This window comes from Notamacropus eugenii, chromosome 2 (genome assembly GCF_028372415.1).
Source record: "Notamacropus eugenii isolate mMacEug1 chromosome 2, mMacEug1.pri_v2, whole genome shotgun sequence".
NCBI lineage: Eukaryota > Metazoa > Chordata > Mammalia > Diprotodontia > Macropodidae > Notamacropus > Notamacropus eugenii.
The window spans coordinates 17086060-17096986 of NC_092873.1; the positions used below are offsets into that span (position 1 = coordinate 17086060).

The 10927-nt window shown below is 55.5% G+C and overlaps 1 protein-coding gene across 1 annotated transcript; it reads right to left on the bottom strand.

Moving 5' to 3' along the window:
- Nucleotides 1–654: 654 nt before the first annotated feature.
- On the bottom strand, nt 655–3195 carry PPP1R14B (protein phosphatase 1 regulatory inhibitor subunit 14B). The gene is made up of 4 exons (XM_072638955.1): nt 2869–3195; nt 1634–1717; nt 1242–1274; nt 655–1010 (listed from the first exon to the last, which is right to left on the bottom strand). Exons 1-4 carry the CDS (start codon nt 3112–3114, stop codon nt 942–944), a joined length of 432 nt encoding a protein of 143 aa, XP_072495056.1. The 5' UTR covers nt 3115–3195; the 3' UTR covers nt 655–941.
- Between the last annotated feature and the right edge of the window lie 7732 nt (nt 3196–10927).

A 10927-nucleotide genomic window follows, 5' to 3' on the forward strand; every position in this document is an offset into this window, starting at 1 on the left:
AAGGCCAGCCTCCAGCAGTGTGGGGCCTAAGAGCTCTGGCCTCCTTTTTGAGGTGGCAATATCATATTGTACCACACGGGGGCACTGAGAACCCAGTCTTCAGACTCCCTCCCCCAGGAGGCTTGGGCAGGAGTGCTGGGTGGGAGGCCAAGGAAACTGGCAGAGTTGAAGGGGCATAGGTTGGGTGGGATGGGCAAGGGGACAATGGCAATCAGGGCCTAGAGGGCAGAAGCCAGATCTGGGGTATGCCAAGAAAAGCAAAGAAAAGTTCTGATTTCTTGGGCCCTAAGTGGGTGGCAGAAGTTGGCGTGGTGCCCATGTAGCTGAGCCCAGGCCGGAAGCCCAGGCCGGAAAGGGGGCACATGCCTTCCAGCTGACATCAGCACTGCTAGCCACCCCCCCCCTCCTGCCTTGCCATCCCCAGCCTCCCCAGCCAACTCTGTCTCCAGTCTGGGGATGGAGCTCTGGGCTGTCACCACAGCAACAAAGGCGGAAAGATAAAGTCTGGTTAAAAGCCTCCAGGGCACAGATGGGGAGAAGAACCCCTTTGCTCCAATGCTGGTGCCACTTCTCCCAAGCTTGGGCCTTCTGTGGGTGCTCAGCATGGAGGAGATGCTGAATCCCACCCCCTAAGCACACATACCAGGCATGGGATGCACAAAAGGCAAGCCCTGGCTTTATTCAAGGGCCTGTACAGCTGTCGATATAAAAACACAAAAAGTCCCTCAGCTTAATAACAATAAAAAAACCCCAAACGGAAACTCAGGGGGGAGCAGGGAGAAAGGCCCCAAGGAGGGGCTGGGGGGCCCTCTGGGGGGGCGCCAGGCCCAGGGCCCCCCCCTCAAGTATTGCTGTTGCTACGAGGTGGGCAGCGATTGTCCTGGTGGGAGCCCCCGCCTCACGGCCCAGGCAAGGGGGCTACGGTGGGGAGGGGTGGGGCCTCACTTTTTCTGGGGTGTGCTTAGCTTCTGCATCCCTCGGATCTTGTCTAGCAGGTCAGAGATGAAGGCCTGGTGGGAGAGAGAGGCTGAGTTGGGGTGGAGGAAGAGGTCTGGACCTTAGAGAAGACTGAGGTTCTGGTGGATACAATTTAAAGCCAGGGGGGGATCTGGACCCAGGTGTTCTGACCATGAAGTCAAAGGCACAGATCTTTCTATGACAGCACACTGGCCTAAGGATAGGGGAGAGAGGTCTGTGGATGGGAACCACCTCCCCAGCCCCCCCAACACACAGGCTCTTACCTCAGTGGGTTTGTAACAGTCAACCAGCAACTCCTGTGGAAAAAAGTCACACCAGTGAAGTCCAGCCAGATTCCTCACACTAGACACCCCTTCATGAGCCCTTCCAATCAGATTTAGAGCTAAGTGGGAGCCTGGCCTCCTCTAAGTCCAAGCCCTGAATCTGCTGCTGAAGATGTCAAACTCTCCAAAGTTTTGTTTTGTGAGGCAATCAGGGTTAAGTGACTTGCCCAGGGTCCCATAGCTAGTAAGTATCAAGTGTCTGAGGCCAGATTTGAGCTCAGTCCTCCCAACTCCAGGGCTGATGCTCTATCCAGAGTGGGCTCTGGATCTAGAGGGCCCTCTAGACACTGGACCACACAGAGGCACTTCGATCCCCTCTCCCCCCACCCCACCTTGACTCGGGCAGCCCGGGTGCTGTCACTCTCCATGTCCAAAAGCTCATCCACATCGATCTCCAGCTCAGGGATTTCTTCTTCCTGGGACAGAGAAGGAACTGAGTTAGGAGATGGAGAAAGAGTGAGAGTCTCTCAGCACTCACCCCAGAGCACCCCCTTCCCTCCTCAAGCCCAGGCTGCTCCAGAAGACAGGGGTCCTTTCCCCCTCCACCCCAGCTCCTTTTTGGAAGAGAGAGGAAAGCAGCTGTGGGGAGAAAGAAACAAGGGACACTGTCGAGGCCAGGCTGAAGAGGAGACAAACTGCCAGGGTAGAATCAGAGCAGCATCCTGCCAGCGGGCACAACGGCCAAACCAGGAAGGGCGCCAGACGGGCAGTGCCAGGGGAACCCCAAAGCCAGGGTAGGCGAGAGGCAGGAAAAATGAGGAAGAAGTCTGGGGGCTTCTCCTGGCCAGGGCCATTCTCCCCGCAGGCACAGGTGGTGCCAGCTGCCTCTGCTCCTCCCTACCGCCCCCTCCCCTCTTCTCCCCAAACACCTGCCATGAGCTTCCTGCCCAGCAAGGGGGGGGGGGGGGGGCTCTCCACCACAGCCCAGCCCCCTCCCTGGGAAGCAGCAGCTGGAGAGGAGAAAGAGGAGAAGGAGGAAGTGAGGAGTGGGAGGGGTCAGGGGTCAGCACTGCAGAAGCCCGGGACCCTTCGAAAGAGAAACAATGGAATGCTCGGGCAGGGGGGGAGGGCGGGAACCCCCAAGGCGCCGCCAGACTCCCCTTTCCAGAACCGGCCGCATTCCGGGGCCAGGGTGGGAAGGCCGGGCAGGGCCCCATCATTACCTCCACCCCACCGCACCCTTGGGTCCCTGAGTCATCCCCGTGAGCAAGCCGAGTCATGGGGGGGCGGAAAGAGACAATGGACGGCCCCCCGCCCCGGCGGCCGCTTCCTCCACCAGGGCCTGCAGTGGTGGGGCCGGGAAGCTCAGAGATAACCTTAGCCTCGGGGCAGAGCTCAGGGGGGCTTCGGAGCCCCACCCGCCGGGCGCACCACGAGGTGGGGTGCAAGGAGTGCCGGCTAAGTGGGGCGGGGCGGGGCCCGGGCTGGGGGCGCACCGGACGATGCCCGCGGGGCGGGGGCCTCGGGGCTCACGGGCCGGGGTCTCTGGGCTCGCGGGCCGGGGTCTCGGGCTCACGGGGTCTCGGGGCTCGCGGGCTCTCGGGGGTCCCGGCGCCCCACCGCTCACCTGGCAGTCATACAGGCCCGTGAGCTGCTCCAGGATCCACTCCTCCAGGTTGAGTCGCTTCCGCAGCTCCTTGCGGTCATACTTGACCGTGACCTTGCCCTGGCGCCGCACCGGGCCCTCGTCCTCCGCCCCAGCCGCACCCTCGCCCGCTGCGCCCGGGGGGCTCTGGAAGTAGACGCGGGGGCCCGGGCCGCCCCCCCCGGGGGCCGCCACCGCCGCGCCGCCCGCCGGGCCGCTGTCCGCCATCCGCGGCCGGGGCCGAGGCCGAGGACGCCGGGCCACGTGCACGCACGCGCGGGGCGCCCGCGGACGGACGGACGGACGGACCGCCGGACGGCGCCCCGGGCCGCTGCCCCCCGCCGCGCACCGCCGCGCCCCGCCCCGGGCCGGCCCCGCCGCCGCCCTTTGTCCCCGCCGCGCGAGCCGAAGCCGCCGCCGGAGCCTCCGGAGCCGCTGCCGCCGCCTCTGTGTCTCGCTGGCTCCCCCCCTCCCCGGACCACACCCCCTTAAAGGGCCCGCCTCGCGGCGGGCCGCCCCCTCCCCAGCCCGGGCCGGCCCCCCAACCCCCCGCTCTCGGACCCGGGCCCGCCCCCCGCGGCTCCCCGCCCCCCTTCTCGGCCCCAGACCCCGGTGCTCCCAGCCTGCGGCTGCGGGGCGTCCCAGACGGGGCGGGGCCGGGGGGGGGGGGGGGGCTTTCGCGTCCCCCGTCCCCAGCTGTGAAGTCTCCAGATCAGGGGGGAAGAGGGCTACCGGCTCCGCTCGGGCCAGATCGGGGGGCGGGGGGGCCTGGGGGGCCCCCCAAGATGGCTGCGCGGCCCGGGGCGCGGGGAGGCCGGGCCGCCCCTCCCCCATCGGACGTGGAGCTCAGAGGAGGGGCCCTTCCCCGCCCCCACCCGAAGGGGCCGAGACTTGGGGGATCTACCGAGAAACAAAGATTCCTTCGGAAAAGCTGCCCAAGTCCAGCCCGAGGTGGTGCTCGGCAGCCCGGCCACCCCGGCCGAGCCTGGGCGCTGGGCCGTTGCCTTCTCTAGCGCATTTTACAGGGGAGGAAACTGAGGCAGACAGGGGCAAGTGACTTGTGTCTGGTCACTCAGCCGGGCAGCGTCTGAGGCCAGACTGGAGCTCGGGAAGACGAGCTTCCCTCAGCCCCCGCCACGCCGCCTAGCTGCCCCCTCTTACAGGCGAGGAAACTGAGGCAGGCAAACGTGAACTCCAAGCGGGTCCGTCTTTCTGTCCGCACCGCCACCTAGCTGTCTCAAGATGAAGCGACTCGCCAGGGGCACAACCTGTTGAAATAATAAAGATTCCTCTTTGTATCCTTCGGAGGCGCACTACTCTCCTCGTTTGACAGATGAGGAAACTGAGTCAGAGGCAGACGCCAACTTGCCGGGCTTTCCCCAGTCCAGGCTCAAAGCTCTTTCAGTCGGATCTGGGTCAGAAGGCTTGGGTTCCGATGGAAGCCCCGCTTGTTTTAGTGACAAAAGGTCGGATTTGGGCTCATGAAGACCTGGGTTCCGAGCCTGCTTCAGGAGCATAGGAACAGTCACTGGGTCTCGGTTTCTGCATCTTGAGAAGCCAAGGGGAACCAGCTGGCTGATGGAGGGCGCTGGCCTGCACATCCTGGTGATGGCTGGGGAGCAAGGGGTGACATGAGAGAGAATGGGGGAGAAGGAAGGCAGCTGCTCATCAAGGGAGGCTGAGACCTAGGAGCGGGGAACCAGACACTGTCCTTGGACCACGGAAAGGAGACTGAGAAGTAGGGCCCAGGGTGGGAAGGAAGGAGGGATGGGCTGTCCTGGACACTCTTAGCGGGACTAGGAAGCCAAGCTCCGGAGAAACGCCTGTCCTCTGCTACCTCCCAGGGCTCTGCTGAAGCGGACAATATCAGAGAAACACGGGAAGGCTTTTATGAACTGATGGAAAGTATAGTAAGCAGGACTGGGAGAATAATTTACACAGAAGCAACCAACAACTTCAAAAGACTGAGAGACTAATCGATACAGTTCTAGGAGACTCAGGATGAAAAATGTCATCCACCTTCAGATAGGAAATCCATTGACCCAGAGGGCGTTTGAAACCATGTTTTTTCCTTTTTCTTCCCTTTCTTTTTGTACGTGGCTAATGTGGGAATTTATTTGCATGGCTATATGTATGTTTGTAATAATTTTATTTTTCTTGCCTTATTGATAGGTGGGGGAATGGAGGGAAAGAATTCAGAAGTGAAAATAAAATAAAATTGAATTTAAAAAAAGAAAATCAATTGAGGAGACTTTTTTTTTTTAAGGCAGCTACTGACACATGGGATAGAACACTGGACCAGGAGTAAAGGAGACTTAAATTCAAATCCAATTTTGGACACTTACTAGCTGTGTGACCTTGGGCAAGTTACTTAACCTCTGACTGCCTCAGTTTCTTCCTCTTGTGAAGATGAGGGAGTTAACATTTGTGAAGTACCTGGTACATAGTAGTCACTGTCACATAAAGGTTACCTCTCATTATTATCAGTATTAAGCCTGCCTTTATTTCTGGCTTGCTATGGTCCCAATGGGTCCCTCAAGGTCATAGGAGAATAGAGTTGGATTCTAGTCATTTCACATTCCAGGAAACTGAGGCCCAGAGAAGAGGAAGGACTCACCCAATGTTACCTGGTAAGTGGATAAGCCAGGATTCAAACTCTGGATTCAAATCAACCAACCCAGGTTGCCTCTCCTGAGCTGGTGACCCAATCAGAATTCCAAACCAATCCCCTGACCCCAAGGCCCATCCTCTTTCAGCTGTGCTTCTCACCTCCATGATAGACATTTCCAGGAGCTTTTAGGACTGCAAAAAACTTTGTACATGGTTCAGCCCTCCCTCATTCAAAACAAAGTCAGGTGCAAGTCATGTCATTATTTCTTTGATGGCATGGTCTTCTTCAGCAACGAAGGACGAACACACACACACACACACACACACACACGGTCTCATTGAAAGCTTTCTATGAGGTAGGTCTTACAATAATAATTCCTATTAGATGTGGGAGAGTTGGAACACTAATTCATCGTTGGTGGAGCTGTGAGCTGATCCAATCATTCTGGAGAGCAATTTGGAACCATGCCCAAAGGGCTACAAAAATCTGCATACCCTTTGACCCAGCAATAAGCAATGTTGCTTCTGGGACTCTATCCCAAAGAGATCACAGAAATGGGAAGGGGTCCCACATGAACAAAAATATTTATAGCAGCTCTCTTTGTGGTAGCCAAAAACTGGAAATCAAGGGGATGCCCATCAATTGGGGAATGGCTGAACAAGTTGTGGTATATGAATATAATGGAATACTATTGTGCTATGAGAGATGATGAACAGGAAGACTTCAGAGAAACCTAGAAAGACTTATATGAACTGATGCTGAGTGAAAGGAGCAGAACCAGGAGAACTTTGTACACAGCAACAACCACAGTGTGCGAGGAATTTTTCTGGTAGACTTAGTACCTCATTGAAATGCATGCACTTAATTTCCAGTGAACTTTTAAGGCAAACGCCTTCCACATCCAGAGAAAGGACTATGGAATTGGATCACAGATAGAAACAGACCATTCTCTTTTGTATTATGTTTTATTTTATGGTTTCTCCCATTCATTTTAATTCTTCTATGCAACATGTATTTAATAGGAAAGTACATGTAGAACCTATATAAGACTGTACACTGTCTCAGTTAGGGAATGGGGAGGGAGGGGGAAATAGGGAGAGAGGGGAAAAAATCCAAGATATATGGAAGTGATTGTCAAACACTGAAAACAAATAAAACAATATAAAAAGAATAACTCCTATTTTACAGATGAGGAAACTGAGGTTCCGATGGATTTAGTGCCTTACCTAGGAAGAATCCTCAGAAACAAGATTCCAGCTGGGTGTCCCTGACTCCAGGCTTTCCTCCTCCCCCCTTAGGTCCCACCGCCTTCTGTCAATCAGAAAGGTGTAGGACCAAGCACAGGCTGTGCCACTATGAAGCTGGGGCTGGCTTTCCCACCTAAGTGGAATAAACTATACTGGACAGAAATGGCAAGAGAAATTAGAATGTCCCCCTGCCCCATTTGACAGCTGCAGAACCAATCAGAGGTTCAGAGGCAGAAAGAGACTTGTCCAAGGTCATACAGCTTCCAAGAGTTAGCATCAAAACTGGAAGCCAGGTCCAGCGTTGTCTTTCAGGGCAGCATCTCCCAGTTTAAAGCACTGCTCAGCGAGGACTGTATTGGCAGTAAAGGCTGAACTGTGGGGATGCTAAAACCCCAGAGGGTGGGGAGGGAGGCTCTCTGGATGACAGGTGATGGCAATGTCATTTGCCACCAATGTTGCCCAAGAAGCTGAGGTTTCACCCTTTTCAGTCCTCCCTCAGCTGTGGGGCTCAGAGATGGCAGTCTGCTCTCAGCAGGTTTCACCAAGGCCTGGAGCACGGGAAATGGGCCAGCTTGGGTCACAGCCCACCATATCCCAGAGTCACACTGTCAGAGCTGGGAGGGGCCTTAGAACATGGAATGTGGGGGGGGGGTCTTGGAACAGGGACTGTCAGGACTGGAAAGGGCCTTGGAACAGGGACTTTTAGGGCTGAGGGTGGGGGTCCTGGGCCTTAGAATGTGATCGGGGAGGGGCTTTAGAACATGGAATGTCAAAGCCTGGAAGGGTCTTAGAACCTGGAATGTAAGAGCTGAGAGGGGCCTTAGAGACCACCTAATACTATTAAAGAACCTCTGAGATCAGAGCCAGGCCTCTGCCCCAGCTCTGTCCTCTGAACTAGGCCTTCACACTCTCAGGGTGGTGCTTCCTGACTGCTTTGGTAGGCAGTGAGCATTTGCAGAAATGCTGCTGGGTTGGGGTCCTCTGGACTTCCCAGCACATTTCTGTGGCTTCTGAAGGAAAGGGAACAAGTGCCTGAAATCAGGCCTGTCCGAGAGAATCCAGGCCAGATGGCTGCTGTCCCTACCTTTCCCTACCTGTTCTCCACACAGAGGCATCCCTAGAGGGGGGAGGGCAGTTCATCCGGCAGTGTGGAAATGTCCCTTAAGAGCAACCCAGGCCCCTTGCTCTACTTCTAAGCAACCTCCTGCTTCATTTCAATTGGGCCTCCTGAGCAGGCTGAGCCTCCAGCTCAGGGCCTCCAGGAGGGAGGCCCAGGCCAGGTGATGGATGCTGCACTCTGGTTTTCTCTCTGGTTATAAATTCATCATTTGACCCTCTGGTTCCCAGGAAGGCTCTTCCAGACCTGGGAAGAGTCCAGTTGATGTTCTAAGCCGACCTTGACCTCCTCAATCTGCCAGAACCGAGGACTAGACCCTGGACTTGGAACTAATCCTACCTGAGTGTTGTCTGGGCAGGTCATGCCCAGTCTGGGTGGGTGCTTGTTCTGCTGCCATCAAAGGGGCAGTGTGGGAGAGGAGCAAGAACAGTGACTTTGGGGGCTAAGCACCTAGATTTTCATCTTGACTCTGACTAGCTGCCTGACCTGGGCCAAGTCACTTCAATTCTCGGCTTCAGTTTCTTCATCTGTGAAATGGTTTTGGACTCAGGGTTCCACTTTCACTCCAAAAAAGCCACAAACATTTCTTAAGCATGCAAGGCCCTGTGCTAAGCACTGGGGGTTCAACTCCCCCCACCCAAGCCTCTGCTCTTGAGAAGATTCTGGTGGAGATAGAACAGGTAAACAAAAAGCAAGTCCATCATTGTGCCAAAGGGCGCTACCCCCGGCCCAGTGCAGACCCTGGTTCTTGGAAGGCAGCAAGAATCCCTCGTTTTTCCTCTTTCAGTTATTCCTCTCCTTCATACTCCATCCTAGTTAATGTTCCAAGACAGTGTGACTGAACCTTCCCACCCCTCCTCTGGTTTCATGCTTTCCACTTCTACCCATGCTCCAAGCCCTAGAAATCCTCTTCTTTGGGCTCATCCATGGGGACAGGCCTTGGGGCCACCCCAGTATCCTGATTCTACTTCTCTCCCCAACTCCCAATTCTTTCCTTTTATCTGTATCTGGTCCCAGGCATCTTCCCATTCTGGACCATTCCAGGAACCAGGCAAATGGATTCAAAGTTTCTTGGTACTTCCCCAAGAGAGCCAGGTTTCCCACATCCTGATTTACTCAGCTCCAGTCTCCCCCCATTTCCCCCATCCTCATATTATCTTGCTAATGTGGCTGAATGCTTAGCTGCCAGAGGCTCTAGGGAGACTTGGGTGGGGTTCTTGAGGCTGGAAGGCACCAGGCCTCTCTCTTCCATCATTACCAGGATGCCCATCACCATTACCGGGGTTTTGACAAAGTGTCCAGAGAAGAAAAAGCCCTGTAATGGTAATCCCCCTGGGACCCATTTCACTAGAGAATTAACACTAACTCTTCAACTATCTGCTAAGGGCACCATTTTCTCAGGGACTCCAGAAAATTCCTCCCTTCCCCTCCCTAGCCTCCCTGAACCTTAATGAGATTTAGAGATGGAAAGGTTTTAAAGATGGTCATTTTGCAAACTAGGAAACTGAGACTTAGAGCAGCAGAGAGATTTACCCCAGGTCACCCAAGTATCTCCTAAAGTCACGGACTTAGAGCCTGAAGGACTCATAAAGACTGTCGAGGTCAATGCTCTCAGTTTACAGGCTGAGGAAACTGAGGCTCTTAAGTAACTTGACCTGGATTACATAGGTGGTGAGTGGCAGAGGCAGAGTTTTCACCTGTCTCCCTTGACTCTACTAATTGAACCTGCTGCTTCTGCCCAGGGCAGCTTCTCACTGGGTCTAAATCCTGGTTCCTTCCCAGACCCTCTGGACTGGGCTTAGAACCCTGAGCTAGCATTCCTGGAACCTAGAATCTCATCTCTCCTCCCTTTCTCCTTTCCCCTTCCTTCTCCTCTCTCTCTCTCTGTGTCTCTGGCTCCTCTCCCCCTCCCCCTCCCCCCATCCCCACCCCATCTTCATCTCTCTGGCGTGGTTCCAGTCTTTAGCCTTACCTGGTCTTCTACTACTAACTGAATTGTGTCTGGTCATTCCAGAGGCCTAATCCACCCCAAGCTGTGGGACTGAGGGAGCCATGGAGGTAGGCTGGATGTGTTGGGGAGGAATCTCTCCCTTAGAAGGACTAGGTTCAAGCCCTGCTCCTGGCTGTGGGACCCCCAACCTTCTCCCAGCAGCTTGTATGGGATGATCTCTAAGACATCTCCCAGTTCTAACCTGGAGCCTGTGTCCAAGTCCCTCCTGTACCCCCAGGAGAATGTAAGCTCCCCCAGGTCAGGACATTTCCTTTCAGTCTTTGGACTGATGCCAGTACAGACTGAAGTGGCTTGGGAGCTGTCTCTCTCCATCCTGCCTTAGCATCTGATTTCCCCGGGAGTCCTGGCCTCAGAGTCCATAAGATCTGAGTGGGCTTTCTAGGCCCAGCTCTATCACTAACCTTGGCAGCTTTGTCCAGATGCCTTCTCCTCACCAAGCTGGGCATCATCAAGGTGTCCCAAGAAGGCCAGACTCGACCCGGAAGAACTGCTTCAGGTCCTGGCTCTGGCACAGGCTTGGCCTCTCTAGCCTCAGTTTCTTTTTCTGCTCAATGGGCATGGCCGCACCTGCCACAGAGGGCTGCTGTCAGCAGGGGAGGACAGGAGGAATGAGAATTCTTCTATCCCTAGTTTCCTTCTCCGGAAAGATGAGTCAGTTCATGGAGATGCCTTCAGAGGTCCCTCCATCTGGGAAGGCTCTGATGTGTAGGTGCCAAACAGGGATGCTTAACAGCAGGCAATTTAGCAAAGAAAATTGGAAGCAATTGGACTTGAGGTCCAGGAACCCTGTGGTTAGCTGTGTCCGGGAACCGCCCCAACAGCACCTCCCCTGCAGGGAGGAAAGGAAGGAGCCAGGCCCTGTGGGAGGGTGCAGAGCATCCTCTCCCAGACAGGGGCCTCCCCTGGGAGTCCCAAGGCACTCTCACTTCCTGGGGGATCCTAGGGCTTTCTGCCGAGCCAATAGGTCAGCCATTTATGACCTCAGGAGTGTCCTGAGGTCGCACAGAAGCAGGCCTGGTAAACAGGCAGCTTAGGGCTAGTGACTTGTCCAGGGT